Here is an 18,620-nt window from a genome sequence, read left to right as displayed (position 1 = left end):
AGGATTTAAAGGAGCCCCACCCTAGGGAAGGGCGGGGGGTGTTCCACCACAGCACAGGGTTGGCAGTGAAGGTGGTCGGGGCTTTCTTGCCCCTAGAGAAGAGACCTAACACAGATGAGGCCCTATAGGAGCTAAGCCATTTACATTAGACATCAGCTCATTTAATCCTCCTGCCTCCCTACACGGCCACTTGAGTTAGTCTCATCTCTCAGATGAGGAAACTGCAGCTCAGAGAGGTCAAGCAGCTACCACAGTCACACAGCCCTCAGTAGACAGAACTCCAAACCTAGAACCCTCATGCTCCAAAGCCCACACTGTCAAAGACTCCATTACCTCAAGCCTTTGTCAAGGATGGGTTTGGCAGGGTCCCCATCACACAGCAGGCCTCACACTGCAATCTCCTCACTGCAGCTCTCTCTAGCTAAGCTAGGAGCTCCATCCCTGTTTCTTAAAAAAAAAAAAAAAAAAAGCATGGAATTGGAGACAGTGGGTAGAACCCTGAGATGAAACCTATCTTAAAGGAAACTAAAGATCAGACATGGAGGGAGTTCTCTGGCGGTCCAGTGGTTAGGATTTGGCGCTTTTACTGTGGTAGCCCAGGTTCAAGCCCTGGTCAGGGAACTAACATCCCACAAGCTGAACGGCATGGCCAAAAAAAATGATCAGACATGGGAAGCTCTCCTGTGGGAGCGGAGGGGGTAAGGATGGATTATTAGAAGGCCATTGTAAGGGAAGAACATTCCACCTCTTTGCTTTAGCCAAAGGGACCTTCCCTTACAAGAGAAAAAGAGAAAAGAAATTGGGTAAGAGGGAATGCATCCAGAGCAGAGCTCTGGGGAGGACAGAGCTGTGGACTTGATACCTGACTTGAGGTAGGGACTTGAGCTGAGAGCCTTACAAACAGCAGGGCCGGCTCTCCCTGCCTCCACTGTCACTCTCCCTGCCTCCCCCTTACCTCTGCTTGTAGCTCCTTCCAAATGACTTCTCTCCTCCTGGCTCAGGCTGCGACTTCTGCCTAGAGTATCCCTTCCCTCATCTCCCGCCGCACAGGATCCATTATATATTAGGTGCTCCAAAAATATTTGTTAGCTGAAGTAATGGCTGGCTTCATATCTTGTTTACAGACATGAAGATAGCAGGGTCCTCTTACCGGGATCCTTTTACTAGAATGAGTTCTTTGTTTTCAAAATCTTGTGCAGACTGGAATATATCTACTATTGCTGGTAATAATAATAATAATGACAACAGCAGCAGCTGCAATAACTAACATTTACTGAGTCCTCACTAGGTTCCAGGTGCTAAATGCTTTACATCTATTAACTTATCTCATCTTCACAGCAATCCTGGAAGGAGGACACTATTATTATCCCCATTTTCCAGACAAGGAAACTGGGCCACTGAAAAGTTAAATAACTTGCCCAAGGCCACTCAGCTAGTAACTAGGAGAGTCTGGATTTGAACCCAAGATGTTACATCCACATAGAAGGTACTGGGTAGAAAGACATTTATTAAATGAATGCATCTTACCCCAGACTCACAAGCCAAACCATCAGTACTGCTGTCCAGCTTCACCTCTGCGTTCTCGTCTTCAATTACACCCAACTTTCCTGCTCTCCCCAGGCAGGCCGCACTGCCCTTCTGTGGTTCTGCACCTCTGCACATGCTCTTCCTCCGCCTGGCGTGCCCTAGATACCCTCACCCACCGCCGCCACACTCACCGGCCCACCTGGATTCTTCCGTGAGAACTCCTATTTATCCTTCCAGACACAGCACAAACGTATTTGCTCTGTGAACCCTTCAGGAGTGCCCTGCAAACTGGCTCTCAAACAAGGAACATACACAGAACAGTTCTCCATAATGAATCAACCCAATTGTTACTGAGTTCCTACTATGTTCCAGCTCACAGTCCTACCCCCTCTAAGGCAAGCAGAACACAGTGGGTGTGACCCAGAGGTGCGGCAGCACAGGGAGGGCTGGGGGTAGCCCCCCGCGGGACATTTGGAAAGTCCAGAGACATTTTTGGTCTTCACAGCTTGGGGAGGGGGAGGAGAGGGGTGCTGCTGGCCTCTCTTGGATGGAGGCAAGGATGCGGCTAAACATCCTACCGTGCACAGGACAGCTCCCACAGCAAAGAAATATCTGGCCCCAAGTGTCAATGGTGCTGAAGCTGAGAAGCCCCAGGTTAAGCCCTTCCTCTTGGAGAGAAGGAGCCAGCATGAGCCCAGAGTTGGAGAAGGAAAGAGGTGAGCAGGTAGAGAGAGGGAGCTAGCACAGCACTCCCGCCTCCCTCCCGGGGAAGCTGATGACCCTGTGGTTCCACCCTCAGATGGAAGCCTCGCTGGAAAACTGGATCTGGCAGATGGTGGCCGCGCTGAAGTCTCAGGTGGCCCGACCAGTCAACGTGGGGCTGGCAGAATGGGTCACCCTGGCCCACACCCACTACTCCATCGCTGTCCGCAACACCCGCCTCGTCGGCCAGGAGATCGCGGCCCTTCTCCAGTGGCTGGAGGTGAGACCTGCCCCGACCTCCCTTCTCTCCCGTCCTCTCCCCTCCTCTAAGACTGGTCTCCTAGAGCAACCCAGACAGGAGAACTACTTCTGCTAAGCTCACAGGAATGGGAAGGCATGGGACAGAGACTGGACCCCCAGCGGTCTCTCAAATGCCTCCCTTAAAGCGCTATTTTATAGAATCATCTGCCCCCACTACTCCATCCACTGTTCCTTTTATGCTCACCTCTTTGGATGTGCTAAGGGATCTAAACACACCCTATAAGCTATCAAACTCCCACACACATGAATGAGATCACTCCCGCAAGGCATTAACATCCAGGTAAAGATGGGCAGACAGGAGGCAGCATCCCCAGGCAGGGCCCCAGGTAGCTGAGCCTGAAAGGAAACAGGACGGAGTCAGCAAGGTGAGAAACCAGTTGGGGTCCTGAGGAGGAGTTAAGCACCTCACTTGTGACCAGGCACAAAGAACAGAGAGAGCCTAGAACAGGCTGCACCCACAAAGGCTTTTATCCAGGCAGCTCTCTCCCCTCCTGAAACCGTCTCACCGCTGTCTTCCAGGAATCTGTTCACTTTTCTCCAAGCAATGTTCATCTAATTGGGTACAGCCTGGGTGCACACGTCTCAGGATTCGCTGGCAGTTACATGAGCAGAAAGCACAAGATTGGGAGAATTACAGGTAACCACACCTGATAACGAACAGCTATAATCTTCACAACTGCACGGGGGCGTGGAGCAAGGACCTGCTTTTCCAACGGTCTCATAAATTAACCCACCCCCAGCTTCCTTCAAGCTGTATTAGAGTTCACAGGAGGACTTATAGCACTATTTATTTCAAACATGACCGCTGTCATAGACTGCCGTTCCAAGAGAATTTAGAGCAAATCACAGCCTCACTTCCTATTGCCATTCCTCAAACAAAGGTCTCTCACAGTCCTGCCAAATAGGTCCTAAAAAGTAGATTTTGTGTACACTTTTGTAGCAAAAAAGAGTTTATTTTCAACCTATAGTTTTAAAAGCCCAACGTGAGTTAAAGAATGACAGCCCTAAATTTGCTGTAACAGCCATGTTTGTACCTCAGTGTTCACTTTTGTGAAACACGTGGGTCCTACTCTGGGGCCTATTTGGATTGAGGGAGGGATCTCTGCACCAAAAACCTCACCCCAAGCTCTGTGCCACCTTGGAAATGCCCCTAGATACCCAGGAAGAGCTGAAGACACACAAGAAGGCCTTTCCTACCAGGCTGCCCTGACACAAACCTCATCCCCCGCTGCTGCCCCAGAGTCACAGTCAGAAGAACATGCCCCATCAGCCAAGTCCCTGAGGCCCACTGATTCCTACAGGGTAAAACTAAGGAGGCCCAGACAAGGCCCTTCTCAGTGTAGTGTCCCCAGAGCTCTCCAGCTTCTCCTCCCACTGTTCCCTTCTTATAGTTCTAGGCTTCTGTGACACTAGATTTTTCTCCACTCTACATACGTGCCGTGGCCTTTTGTGCTTCTGGGCCTTTGCAGTCACTTTTCTCTTTGCCTGGAAAACCAAGCCCTAGTCTCCCTACCAAACTCCTACTCATCCTTCAAGACCCATCAGGCTAAAACAATAATTCACAAGCGAGAACAATTCAAACAAAATGTAAGATGAATAACATTGCTGTGATCTTTTATTTTATCAAGAAAGGACATTTTTGGCAACTCCTTTCTACTATTACCATTCCTTCATAAAAGAAGAGATTTATTTTAACACCGAAAAAAGACAGGGATAATGGCAGACATTTAAACAAAGCAAATTTGTCATGATGAGGACTCATTTTCTGTTTTTTGTTTTTTTTTTCATCTTGCTGGTGACGGGGAGGCCTGATCCATGGATCAGTATTTGGCGCCCTCCATGATTTAACACTCAATAGCCTGGGAGTGAGCAGACCTCCCACACAAGAACCTTCCACAGAAGTCCAGTGAGGTCCTTCACAGACAAACCAGGCCTAGAAGGCTAAGTCAGAACTGCAGAGAGGCGGCACTGGGCCCAGGACCCTCTCCATGCCGGCTGGTGTCACGGGCCACAGCAGGCATTATTAGCCAGGCCCACACATATCAGAAGCAACAGGACCGCTAACTACTCTGTTGTCATCTCATAGTCAGCCTGACGAAGAAAGGAATATAAATCACTTCCTTTATTTGTAACTATGGGTGAGGGCTAGAGAGCAGGGACTGTCATGGTGCCCTGTCAATTCCTTCACCCCCAACAGTGATGGAAGCCAGGACTGATACGGGACAACAAAGGGTCCTCCAGAGAAGGTAAAGGAAGAAAGAGAAAAAAATCTTGAGTGCATAAATACTTCCCAGCTACCATCAGCCAGGAGCTGCCACTTGTCTCATGCAAACATCTCTGTCACTTAAGGAGCAGAGCTGTGAGCAGTCCTATTTGCTCACAACATTTTCCCCAGAGAACAGTAATGTCCCAAGGCGGTTCTGAACATTCCAATGAAATGACGTTAGTGTAGGGGAAAAGCCAGCTTGTTTAGGGAAATTATTGACAACCTGCAGGCAAATAAATTCTTTCTTTGATGGATAGGTTAGAACTACTTACAATAAGCACAGTGGGTTTTTTTATATGCAAACAGATGCTCTTGAAAGTAGCTTGAGAGGTACTTAAAATTGATTGGCTTAAATAAATCAAGCATTCCCTTATAACCTTATTTCTACCACTGGATAGTTCCTGCAAACCTCTTCTTCCCATAAATAATAACCAGCCCGTGTCCGATTTTTAGTGCCATGAATTACTACAGTTTTACTGCGAAAAAGTTATGGCAAGATTTTCGAGAGAAAGATGATGCCCTAGGATTTCCTTCTTCCTGCTAGCTCATGAATGTGTAATAACATGAAAAAGGTAAAAAGAGCATTTCTTCTCCTCTCCTGTTGCTCTCACCTAACCCTTCCCCTTGCTTTCCTGTTAGGGCTGGATGCTGCGGGCCTTTTGTTTAAAAGAGCTTCCCCCAGTGACCGGCTTTCACCAGATGATGCCAATTTCGTGGACGCCATTCACACCTTTACCCAGGAACACATGGGCCTGAGTGTGGGCATCAAACAGCCCATAGCCCACTATGACTTCTACCCCAACGGGGGCTCCTACCAGCCTGGATGCCACTTCCTAGAGCTCTACAAACATATTGCCAAGCACGGCTTAAACGGTGAGAAAGAAGACACTAGCCTACGCTGGTTTACATTCCCCACAACTGATGGGGCCTCTGGATCCAGTGGTGTCTAATCTGCAAGATTCTGAGAAGAGTTTGGCAAGGGTGGGGCCCCGGGTGAAATGGTCACCAAGTCCGCCCAGAGAGAGGGCTTGTGGGAGTAGGTAAGGGCTGCCGCTCCCCCCAAGCCCTTCCTCTTAACAGGCAGCGGTCCGTGGAGCTCAGGTGCTGAGGGTGAGCGGAGGGGCACCACTGGGAGTCCCCGCTTCTCACCTCCACTCAGTGTACCCGGCGAAGTCTCTCCCGGGGTATTAGCCTTCCTGAAAGTTGAGCCCTGATGCCTGTGGTTCTTCCTCTTTCTCCGGAAGCTTCCTCACTCAGGGGGCTTCCTCTATTCTGGGCCCTGTGATGATCCACTTAATAGATCATGGTTTCTTGATCCTTGGTCTCCCAAGAGTGGGAATAACTCTTCCAACTCCCGTGAGGTTTAATCAGCTGACCCTACAGGACATTCATTATGGAGATTCTTCCAATTAGATGTTCAGCTCTACATAGGTCCTTGTGACTTCCTTTGTCTCAGGGCGGAAACTGAATATGGCATTATCTGGGTTGCGATCCCCCTTCTCTCTCAAACCCTAAAACCAAAACATTAACACGCGCGTGGGTAACAGGCCCCGGATTAAAGAACAAAGATGTGAGCAAAAACCATACGCTTCCTTGGCATTCCAACGTTCTCATTATTGTAAAATAATATCCTGATTAAGACATGCCAACTCACTCTAAGCCAACTGGAGACCCTCCGACCCCCACATACCACCATCTTGCCCCAATCATCTGAAACTGAGCTGAGCACATGCTATCTCGTGATTACATCACCACCTTCACATCTCCTGTATCAGAATGACCTTCACACTGGATACTATCTCATTTTGGCTGGACTCCCAGCTTTCCACCCGCCCACGTCTGAGAGAACCTTCTCGGAACTTCCCCTTATCATTCCTTACATCATCTCTCTCCAGTCATCGCCCTCTAGTCACCAGCAGTTCCTGGTGACCATCCAGCCCTCTTCCCAGATTTACACCCTCCCTAAGCTCCACACAGACCCCTAGGATGGTGTTTATTAGCTAGTTGCCTGGTAAGTGCATCTCTGACCAATTACTGCCATTTTCTCTTTTGTGCTACACTTCAGAATGATGGAACCAAGGATATCCATTTACCTCGCCCACCCTTGGTATGGTTTTTCTCAGTTTTCTTCACCCTTCTGTTCGCAAGTGATCCCATTCTGGGGTGAACATGTTAACTTGGTCAGTTGGTAACTGCTTTACCATCCTCACCACCTCCTGGCTAGGTGAGCTTGAGTGAGTGAGTGAATGTCTTTGAAACTCAGTTTTCTCACTCGTAACAGCTGCCTCAAGGAGCTGTACTGAAGCTCTGGGGAGGCACTCAGTGTAGTACCTGCCGAACAGTGGGTGCTCAACAAATATAGCCCCTAGTGACCAAGAACTGAGATGACTAACCCTGGGCAAACAGATTTGGCAAAGTTACCTGTGCTCCACCTTCACATGAGGTTCTTAGCACATCTCGTGGTGGTTCCTCAACATTCCTAGAGAAAACTTTACTAAAGATTGTTAAGATTTGGAGACCCAAAAACAACCACCCCCCGCAAAAAAAGGTCAAAATCCTTGGTACATAAACCTCCTAAACTTGTTTTGGGTTAGGCCCGTTCAGACCTGGTCACTGGGATATGTCCTTCTTGAAGCCAATCCCCATGCTGGTTGTACAGGCCAGTTATCTTAGGGCATGCAGTGGCTGCTTTGAGACAGAAGGCAGACATGGTGGGGGAGGCCTCAGCTCTCACCAGACCATGAGCCAAGTCCCAAGATTGCCTGGGCACTGGTTTACCCAGCTTTATTAAGAAAAGAGGCATTCCGCACAAGCCTGTTCTGCTAACTCACCCTTAAACATCAGCAGTTGTGCATTTTTAACCATTTGAGATTAAAATATTTCCAAAATGAATTACAGTACCCCACTTGCTTAAATAATTCAATATTTTCTTAGTGACTTGGGGCCCCTATTAAAACACCTACCGTAACATACAGGGTGCCCACAGCAGCCCCCTGGAGCCTGAGATTATGCCTCCACACTAAGTGACTGCAGGGGGTCTACCCCTTGTGTAGTGTTCAGTCAGTTATCACATCCACTGTAGTCAGCGGGTTGACCTGAGCACTTTCCTCCTCCTTCCTAATGTGCCGGTACTCTGCACTGAGAAACAAGGTGATCCTTCAGACAAAGGGATGATAATGTGCTTCTTGCCCTGTTTTCCAGCCATCACCCAGACCATCAAATGTGCCCACGAGCGGTCAGTGCACCTCTTCATCGACTCCTTGCTGCACACTGACATGCAGAGCACAGCCTACCCGTGCAGGGACATGGACAGCTTCAGCCAGGGCCTGTGCCTGAGCTGCAAAAAGGGCCGCTGCAACACGCTGGGCTACTATGCCCGCCAGGAGCCGCAAAGCAAGAAGAGCAAGAGCCTCTTCCTGGTGACTCGAGCCCAATCCCCGTTCAAAGGTAAGTGCATCACTACCAAACGTAAGGTAGATAGCTAGTGGGAAGCAGCCGCATGGCACAGGGATATCGGCTCGGTGCTTTGTGACCGCCTGGAGGGGTGGGATAGGGAGGGTGGGAGGGAGGGAGACGCAAGAGGGAAGAGATATGGGAACATATGTATAACTGATTCACTTTGTTATAAAACAGAAACTAACACACCATTGTAAAGCAATTATACGCCAATAAAGATGTTTAAAAAAATTTAAAAAAAAAAAAAAGGTGCGTGCAGGAGAGCCTTCAGAAGGGCAGGATGAAGCCAGTTGTCTGAAGGTTCAGAAGTTGCCTGAAGTGTTTTGCTGGAACTACTTCAGGCTCTGTTATTTTAGTGGTTTTGACCCTGCACAGATTCCAGACCGTGATGATGACACAGCCTCTCTCTTTACCCAAGAATGTGGCTTCCTCACTGCCAAGTGCTGGAGGAGAAAGCTTGATACTTTCTGGAACAATCCTCGGGTTGGCTGTACTTCATCCAATATCACGGTCCCCTAGAATATTAGATCCAGAAGGCCTTGAGCAATTACCTTGACCACCCAGGTCTCATTGTACAGGGCCCTGGAGACTTCTCCAAACTCAGACTGGAACCCAGTGCTTTCATCTCTGCTTATGGCTTCCAGGAAAAACCTGGGCTCCACACTACATGCATGCTTCCTCATTTCCCCTGACGTTCGAGTCAGCTCGTCTTACAAGAGATCATTGTCCTATTGAGGCCCTCCCTAGAAGTTCCGCTTCTCAACCTCAGGGGAGAAATTGAGCCCCTTCTTCTTGCTGGGTTGAACAGGAGGTCAGAGAAAGGGCTGTGGTCATGATTTGGGCTGAAGCCAGCAGAGAAATACTCCACTAAAGCCTAAATCCTCCTGGAGGGAACAAGCCAACATCTGTTGCCTTTAACATTTCTGCCTAATCCTTAAAACAGCTCTGGAATGATTTAGCATCTCACTGTTCACAGCACATGCTCACGTCACCGGGAGGAGCCTGGTGCGGTTTGCTTGTTACCGTGCAGATGTTTGTATGCAGAAGGTGAACACGCTGTCAGTAGCTCTTTGCCTTTGCACCGCGTTTTACACAAAAACATTACATGTATCCATCGACTCCTCGTGGTGCCCACAACAGCCAGGCGAGGTTGGCAGGGTTAGCCTGGAAGGAGGCCTGGAACCCACGTCCCTCTGACTCCCAGGCTGAACACTCCCAGGTGTTCCGTTCATTACCACACTCCCAAGTTCAAGCTCCGAGGCGACTTATTTTTTAGGCACAGGATTCTTCTGTTTATCTGAACTTTTGCTCTCCAGCCAGATTTCCCTTCCCTGAGTCCCAGGAATGACAGAAATCAGATGGAGCGTCTGATAGCTTCTGAGAGCACTTGGAGCGAGGGCAGGATCTTTCTTCCCTGAGGGGCAGAGGGGCCCCTCAGCTGTCTGTCCTTGAGGGGTGGCGGCGGAACCCGTGGCACCCAGAGCAGGTGAGGGGATTTGGAAGGCCTCCTGCTTCAGGGAGCTCCCCCGCCTCAGGCTGCCAATTAGACACTCATTTGAGTTAACCAGCTCCTCTTTTAAATGGCAAAGCTGCCTGGACTGATTAAGCCTCTCAGATCATCACATTTTACCAGATCTACTTTAATCCTGGAATGTTAGCGTTTCAAAAAACTGTTCAACTCCACCATTTCACAGATGGGAAAACAGAGGCCCAGATGCAGGAGAATCATTTGCCCGGGGACACAAGAGGAATTCTTGGGGGCAGAGCCAGCATTTAGACCCAGGCCTCCAAACAACTAGTCTAGTGATTTTTACCTTGGTAACCTGCCCATGGTCTGTCTATGGGGGTGAGGGAAGGAGGAGAGGTGAGGGAGGATCTTGCTTTCTCCTTGCGGTCAGCTGGAAAGAAAGCGCGTCATTTTTCACCTTCCAGGGCAGGGCTGTGCATCTGAAGTGAGGGACTGGGTCCTGCCCGAGGTCATCTCCTGGTGGGACGTGGAGATGGGGGAGGGAGGCGAGAGCGTCAAGAGAAGGAAGAGGGAAGAGCAGTAGGCACAAGCCAGGCTGAGTTCTTCCCTTTGCCCAGGACCCCAGATGCCCAATCACCACACGGTGCTGGTGTGAACTCACAGGGACCCCTTTCCCATGAAGGAGGATCAAGAAATCACATTAGGGCATCACTACAGGCCATCATTTCTTCTTCAAGCATAAATAGAGCTAGGGTAGGCAGAGGCCCTCCCTCAGGGGGCCCAGGGGAGACCAACACCCTCCCACACGCTAAATGCTGTCCCAGGAAGACAGATGATGAGTCCCTTGGAGACAATGTTGCAGGAAGGGGGATCCCTTCCAGGGCCCGAGAGTGGGCTCTTGCCTAACCCTCGGAAATGAATTGTCCGAGGGGACATAACGTGCTGACAAAGCAAGAGACTTTATTGGGAAGGGGCGCCCGGGCGGAGAGCAGCAGCGTAAGGGAACCCAGGAGAACTGCCCTGCCACGGGGCTCGCAGCCTTGGGTTTGTATGGTGACGGGGTTAGTTTCCGGGTTGTCTCTGGCCAATCATTCGGACTCAGGGTCTTTCCTGGCGGTGCACGCTTTGCTCAGCCAAGATGGATTCCAGCGAGAAGGATTCTGGGAGGTTGGTAGGACACATGGACTGGCGTCTCCTCTCTCCTTCTGACCTTTCCTAAATTCTTTCAGGTGGTGGTGGCTCGTTAGCTCCACGTTCCTTACGAGGGCCTCACGTTGTAAGATAACTCATGCAAATGGTTACTCTAGGGTCTGGCCAGGGTGGGCGGTTTCGGTCCGTAGTTCCCCTAACAACAACACTTGGGTCTCTTTATCACCAGCATCTCCTCTTGCTCCAGGGATATCCAATGAAGATAAGATCTCTGGGGCCAGTGATATGGAGGTGGGACTATGAGACAAGACTGCCTGAAACTGGTCCGAACCCAAACCTCCAGCCCCAGAGAGATTCCAGTGAAGAGCTGCAGCCTGCACTGCGCCCTCCTCTTCTCTGGGCCCTCCAGATTCTCCCCAGATCCACCTCAGCCCTTCCAGTGAGCAAAGTCCTAATCTGCTCAGCCTAATTTGACTCACTGGTGGGGAGTCACATCCCTGCGGTCACATCAAGCCACCCTGGGTACAGCTGGAAATCATGCCCAGATGAGACTCCCACCTATGTGAAAGCGGCTACTCATGGGACGCTGTGGGCTGTATAATGCTACAGCGACCTATGTGGTCGCTGCTCACCTTATGTGGCTGTTTAAATTACTTAAAATAAAATCGCAAATTTGAATCGTCCGTCATACTAGCCACATTTCAAACGCTCCAATATGTGGCTGCCATATCAGAGAGTTCAGAAATAGACCATTTCCTTCCAGAAAGTTCTATTGATGGCGCTGGCATCAAGTCTTTAATCTAGGCCACCATAACTGCACCCTTCTTCACCCATCATGGCCACGATCATCTGTGACTGGGGCCCCCAGAGTCTATTTCAGTGGCCAACTCCAGCATTTGATGAATACTTATAGATTCGTAAAGGAACAGACTTGCCCAGCCCTGGTTACAGAGAACCCGCAATCCATATTTTTCAAGGACATCTAATTGTACTATATATTTTAGTGCAGGGTCTGGCTGGGCAAGATAAACATCCCCTCCCGACTGTAGTTGCACAAAGGATGACTAACTTGGCCCTCATTCCTCTGGCTCCCAAGATATTTTGACAAAACCATCAAAGGATCTGTTTTCTACAACCGTTCGCCAGCACTCGGGTAAACGCTGAAGAGGACAGCGGTAGCAGAAGAGAACTGGGAAACAGTCGCTGAGTGAAATGAGGCCATTTATCGCCTACTTCCATTCTCTCTCTCTCAGGAAGAACTTTGGCTAGTTTGGGAGACCTTTTTTTTTTTTTTTTTTAAGAGAAGGGGATGGGAAACAAACCTATATGAAGTCCTGCTTAGCAAGCATCTTATCTAATTTAATCCTCATAGTAGTTAGAGGAGGTAACTGTGTGGAAGAGAAGGAAGCAGCGCTCAGGGGGGCTTACTCGGTCCAGACACCACCTTGGATGTGTTGCAACAATTATCTCATGTATCATTTAATCCTCACAACAACCTACAGACAGAGAGAGAGAGACAAAGATGGAAGGGGTGGGGGGTGGATTGATTATGCCTATTTTTCCAAATAAATAAATGGAGATGCAGAGAGGCTAAATCCCCTTCCCAAAGTCACACAGTTAGTGAGGAGCAAACGTAGTGCTTGACCCCAGGTCTCCCCGACTCCATGGCCTCCTAAGTGTAGGACGGAGGCCAGTTCAGTGGCAGCTCACTCCTGAGTCATCCCTCCTCTTGCGCTCCTCTGTCTGAGTCTCTCCTCTCTTCCCCATCGCCGCTGCCTGCACTCTCTCCCTGCACTCTGGGCCCCATCCAGCCGGTGGGAACTCGCTCCAGCTGATGAGAGCACTCTTCTGGTCGGTGAGATAACCAGCCAGACTGTGACTTGGGGAGTCTGTTTGTCTTTGGCTTTTCTCAGCTACTTCTTTGGAAGGTTTTCACTGATTTCCAGGGAGAATTCCAGAGAAGCAATGGGTATAGTCGAGAGAGCAGAGGCTTGGGACTGGGATAAGGAGTGTCCAGAATTGGGCTTTGCTGCCAACCACCTATATGACCTTGACCCTGTGGCAAAACCGATGGGGGCCTCAGTTTCTTCAGCCACGAAGTGACTGTGTATGGACCAGCATGAGGGAGAACCACTAACCCTGGCACCTGGGGGTGGACTCACTCTGCCCACTCTGCTGGTCAGTCCTGCATATAGGATGGTCGACACCTTCTAGAAGCCAGGCACTTTTACATACCATCTCATCACATCCTCACAACAACCCTGTGAGAAGGCTTTTAATACCTGTTTTACAGAGGAGGAAACTGAGCTTCAGAAAGCTGATGAGTACTCAAGACCTCTTGATGGTACCAGGAGGCTCCTATCTCTCAGTCAGGGGTGCTTATTTCCATCCCATACACACACACAACACAATACTCCCTGGCCTTCCCACACATACACACACGCTCCCCCATCTCCACCCCCAGCAGAGGAAACTCCCCACAGAAGGGGCAAGCATCCAATCTTGTGACATCAGCATCACGTAAATGGGGCAGTACTGTTGAGCCCAAATTTAGTCCCCAACCTAAGTACATACGCGCACACACACATAGGCTTATAAAACCCCTTCTCGACTTCCCTTGAGCCTGTTCTGAGTTCATTCAACCAGCCCCTGCTAGTGCTGGCTGCTCGTACATTAACCCCCTGCGTAAGACCATCATTGGGCCTCTCAGTTCCATGATCTTCAGCCTCCCTCAGAGGCATCTGAGATCTAGGAAGAAGACCTTGGTGCTGCAAGAAAACACGAGATCTCATTCTTACCATCTCCATGAGAAAAAATCTATACATTCAAAACAAAAAAGGCCTCTTTGATGTTTGTAAAGAGTCATAATGTCTCCCAGGGCCAGTACCTAATGAGTCAGCATCATTTTTTCCATGAGACAAAAAAAAAAGGAAAAAAATATTCCCTTTTTATAAATTCCAAAACCTGGTGTTCACAGTGGCTACCTTGTAAAAAGAAACTTTTTTTTTTTTTAAGTGGCACCAGTGGGGTCCACACAAGATTAGGATCCAGGGTTTTTAGGGTATCTGAACCCCAGGCAGACTCTCTGCTGAGGAGAATCTCCAGAGACCTCACATCTCTGCTCCAGGTTTGATTTTTCCTGATCTCATTCAAGGTTAATAGACTATTTCATGCTTTTCAGCTTTAAGACCTGAAATAATTTCTCCTGCCTGAACTGAGGAACACGTTGTGCTGGCCTCCTTGCAGTCACAGGATCAAAAGCATTTCCCTAAATCATTTTTTAAAATCCTTATTAAACATGCCATAAGGTAAAGTGAGAAAAATTATTCACCCTTTTTTCCTTCATCTTTGTAACAGCATCATTGTCCTGGGGGGTGGGGGGAGGAATAAGAAGCAAATTGTCTTTTTTCTTTTTTTAAGGAAAAACACTTACAAAATCCAAAATAAGAACAAATAATTAGATCTGAACATGAAAGTCTCTTATGTATTTTAAAAAATTAATTTCAAGATTTCTCCCCAAAAGTGGCTTTCCTAGTGCAGGTTAAAAGGGATTCCTTGTGCTATCAATGTGTGATGGGTTTGACCATCACACTTCTGCAGACACAGGTGCCCGCATTCCTGCACAGCTGTGCCCTCCACAGCCCGCCTCACTCAGGCCGCTCACGGCTTACAGACCTTTGGAGGTTCTGACCTCCTGCACAGGTCCCACCCCAGGGAGACACTGCAGGACACAGGTAATTCTCATCCATAGGATGTGAGCGCTAAAGGGACCTTCACAATCATCAAAGCCAACCCCTTCCCCCAGAATTGTAGAACCATGGCATCTCAGATGTGGAAATCTGTCTCTTCCTACTCATAGTTTAAGAGCAAAGGAAGACAAAAACCCATCTCCAGTGCAGGGACGTGAAACATTTATCCCAGCTCAGAGGCTGGACATTCAGCAGACAGGCAGCAGGCAGGAATCTGCAGCAGTGATAGCCCAGGATGGATGTCAGTGGGTCAGAGCTGGCAGGCACTCTGTCTTGGTGGCTTTATCAGAGGCAGGTTTAGACTGCGGCTTTTCTTCAGGGGCTGTTTGCTCTTTGCTTTCAAAGGCAGCTTCAGCTTGCTAGAACTGGAACCCCAGGACACAGTGGGAAGGGTCTTTTGGAATCAGACCAGACACCTGTGTTCAAAGTCTGCTCCACCGAAGTGAGAGAGTAGCATTGATATATATACACACTAAATGTAAAACAGATAGCTAGCGGGAAGCAGCCGCATAGCACAGGGAGATCAGCTGGCTGCTTTGTGACCACCTAGAGGGGTGGGATGGAGACGCAAGAGGGAGGGGATATGGGGCTATATGTATATGTAGAGCTGAATGACTTTGTTATACAGCAGAAACTAACACACCATTGTAAAGCAATTTTACTCCAATAAAGATGTTAAAAAAAAAGTCTTCTCCACTTCTAACTATCTGGGTCACCTTGCACCCCTCTCCAAATCTCTGCTTCCTTATCTGTAATTTACCAGGATCACTGACACCCTATCTGTCTAGGTCTCAGCAGAAAACAGGACTCCACTCACCTGGATCAACTAAAGAGAACAGGCAGGACTCCTTAGAGAGGGTGGGTGATATTAAGGAAAGCAACATGGGCTGTTGATGCACCCCAGATCTAACAACCAGCCTCTGGGAGAAGTAAGGAGAAGGAACAGCCCAAGAGAACGGGAGCTGTGGAGCAGAGGCTGCTCGTAGCAGCTCATCATGGAGCACAGTTCCTCTGCAGTCAGTCTTCAAAGCAGGAGGGAGCAGAGAAAAAAACACCTTGACCTCTCTCTTCTGTGCCCTGATCTCCTGCGGGTGCCTCCCCAGTGGGTCAGTCGCAACCAGAAACCATCCTGCAAGGCAGCCAGGAGATGAGGCCGTTGGGTCACTTCCTGGGGTTCAGAGCTGGATGGGGATAGTAGGGGTAGGTGTAGAAAATGGAGTCTCACCACATGTTATCTTTATTTTGTCTTGTTACGAGGACAAAAGTAATGTCTGTAAAGCACTTAGTATGTAGCCTGATGCGTAGTAGTATCTCAACAAATGAAAGCAATTTTTTTATTATTCCTATTCACAATTAGGCTCTTTAAGGCAACTGTGTCCTGTCTTGTGTTCACACAAAAAGCCTCAGAAGCACTCCTTAGATGCCTGATGTGTGCCGTGACTTGTGGAGATACAAGCGTTAATATGACCCCAAGGCTGCCCTCAGGGAGAGAAGATCCATGGACATGGATGCCCGTGAGACTAGGCAGAAGGTGACAAGGGTCACAGCTCTGCTTCCCAGCTGCAAGCTCCTCTAAGGCCAGGACCACAGCTTCTAGTGCTGTTTTCTTTCTTAATACTTTTAAAAACTTTTCTTTTTCCAATAAGAGTCTAATTAGAATACATGCTTATTGTAGAAAATGTGGAACTTGCAGAAAAGCATAAAGAAGAGAATAAAAATTACCTCTCTCCCCTCTCCAGAGACAGTCACTTAATACTTTTGTGAATCTCCCTCCTACTCTGCATGCTGTTTTATTAGAATTATTCTCATGTTAGATGTACAATTTGTATCCTGATGGTTGTTTGGGGTTTTTTTCCACTTTTTCATAAGCATTGAAACCATTCCAAAAATATCTTTTAATCACTTCATAAGAGTAAATCACATGGTTGGGAACATGAACTCAGAGTCAGCAGACTAACATCTAATTGCAGCTTCACCAGTTCTTAGCTGCATGACAATGGACAAGTTACTTAAATTTCCTGAGCCACAGCTTCTTCATTTGTAAAATGACGCAAAGGGAGGTTAAAATAGACATCTTACAAAGTTGTAGTAAAAGAAATAAGATAATTTTGAGAAACAGTAGTTCAGTATCTGGGACATAATAGAGAGCTAAATGGTAATTATCATAATTGTCATTATTAGTCCATAGTCATTCCTCTCTATTGGTGAATATTTAGGGTGTTTTTTATTTATTTTTAATTAAATAATTCTGTTATGACATTTTTGAACTTTAATCTCTTTCCGCACTTCGACTTTTTCCTTAGGGTATATAAAGCTATTGGTCCTGGCTATAAACATTTAAAACTTCAAGTTCTGGAGCCAGGTGGCCTGGACTTACGTCCCAGTTATGCTACTTACTAGCTGTGTGATACTGGAAAAGTTGCTTAACCTTTCTGTGCTTCAGTTTCCTCTTCTCTAAAATGAAATAATAGTACCAGCTGTTGTAAGGATTAAATGAGATAATAAATACAAAGTGCCTGGCACAGGTAAACAAAATAAATGTTAGCCTATGTTATTACCATGCATACTGCTAATTACATTCTTTTACTCATCTATCCCCAACGGCTTTCGGCACTGGGCTGGGTATCAGTAGATTTCCAGTTACTACATATTAAACTGGTTGCTATGAGTGTTCCTTGCATACTCTGGGAGATGCCCTGCCTGCTTGTTTGGGGGTTAACCCAAGGCCAGTTCTCTCACGTCATCCTGTCCACATCCTGCCCCCACCCCATCCCCAGTGCCTACAGGCTGTATCTTTCCTTTTTGCCTCAGTTCAACTTGTAACACTGTTCACCTGTTACAGAGTTCCCTAGACAGACCCCAAATAGTATAAGACCTCTCCAGAGGCTTCTGGGATGATAGGCCAGAGTCCCTGCCTCCACCGCTGCCACCCAAGGGTTTAGGGACCCTTCCTGGGACTTGGGCCCATAGCCCTTCTCTTATTTCTCACCCAAAGCCTGGAGAATTCGAGCACCTATTATTCAGGGCACTGGAGGCAATCCACTGCAGGCAATCCACTGCAAAACCCAAATGGGAAGACTGGTTTATGCCAAAGGGTAGGGTTGTGTAAATAACCCAGAAACCCAGCAATTACAGGCACACCAGGACCTGCAGCTGAGGTGTTGGCAACACACCATTAGCCACAGCTGCTACCAGGTTTGTGTGTAGCTACCAACCTCCAGCGGAAATGCATGATTTGGGAGTAAGTAGACTGATTCATGAGGATGGTGAATTTCCACAGGTTGGGTGCATGGGATGGATAATCAAGTGGCTAGTTCCATAATCTATCCTTTCCAGGAGGAATTCTACAACAAAGCTTGAAACTCAAATCTTGAATTCTCAGAGGTGATTTCCATCTTGCTAAATGTTCATGCACATTCTGATACTCCCAAGCAAAATGTCAGTTCTTCACCCCACAAATGTTTATTAAGCACCTACTATGTGCACGCACTGTATCAGGATTAGTGGGTTAATCATTATCTAGAACAGGAAAAGCAAATACACAACAAGTATATCGTATATCCCCTATCCTTCCCCCAAGGCAGACACCAATCCTCCCAAAAGCCTAGACATGGTCTAAGAGCCCATCTCGACATGGGGCCCCAGGCAGTCCTACCAATCCAGTTGACATGCCATATTAAACCTGTTTGCAGTCTTGGAGCTCAAGTGCTACAAGTACTTAGAGAAAATGGAGACAGCAGGGAAAAGAAGTCTAAGCAGCCATCAGTCATGTGGGAATGAGGTGGGGTAATTTTGAAAACAGCTCCACAGCTGGTTGGTGTAACAATGCAAGCTAATCAAGGCGATGGGTCCAGGCCAAGAGCACAGGCTGCTGTGTGACCCTGAGCAGGTCACTCCACCTCTCTGGCCCCGGTTTTCTTCTTTCTAAAATGGGGCTGATAATAAGAATACCCTCCTCATAGGGTAGTTATGATAAGTAAAT

General features: G+C 48.1%; 1 protein-coding gene across 1 annotated transcript in view; it reads left to right on the top strand.

Moving 5' to 3' along the window:
• The window catches only part of LIPC (lipase C, hepatic type), a 173,896-nt gene that overhangs the window by 147,223 nt on the left and 8,053 nt on the right, over positions 1–18,620 (top strand). Inside the window, exons 5-8 of the mRNA XM_060293564.2 lie at positions 2,327–2,509; positions 3,070–3,187; positions 5,456–5,689; positions 8,018–8,263. Of these exons, the coding sequence (XP_060149547.1) occupies positions 2,327–2,509; positions 3,070–3,187; positions 5,456–5,689; positions 8,018–8,263 (781 nt within the window). The remainder of the gene's footprint in view (positions 1–2,326; positions 2,510–3,069; positions 3,188–5,455; positions 5,690–8,017; positions 8,264–18,620) is intronic.

The sequence above is a fragment of the Globicephala melas genome, chromosome 2, assembly GCF_963455315.2.
Source record: "Globicephala melas chromosome 2, mGloMel1.2, whole genome shotgun sequence".
Lineage (NCBI taxonomy): Eukaryota > Metazoa > Chordata > Mammalia > Artiodactyla > Delphinidae > Globicephala > Globicephala melas.
The sequence above is the reverse complement of the archived record's forward strand: the minus strand, read 5'-3'. Positions and strand labels throughout refer to the sequence as shown.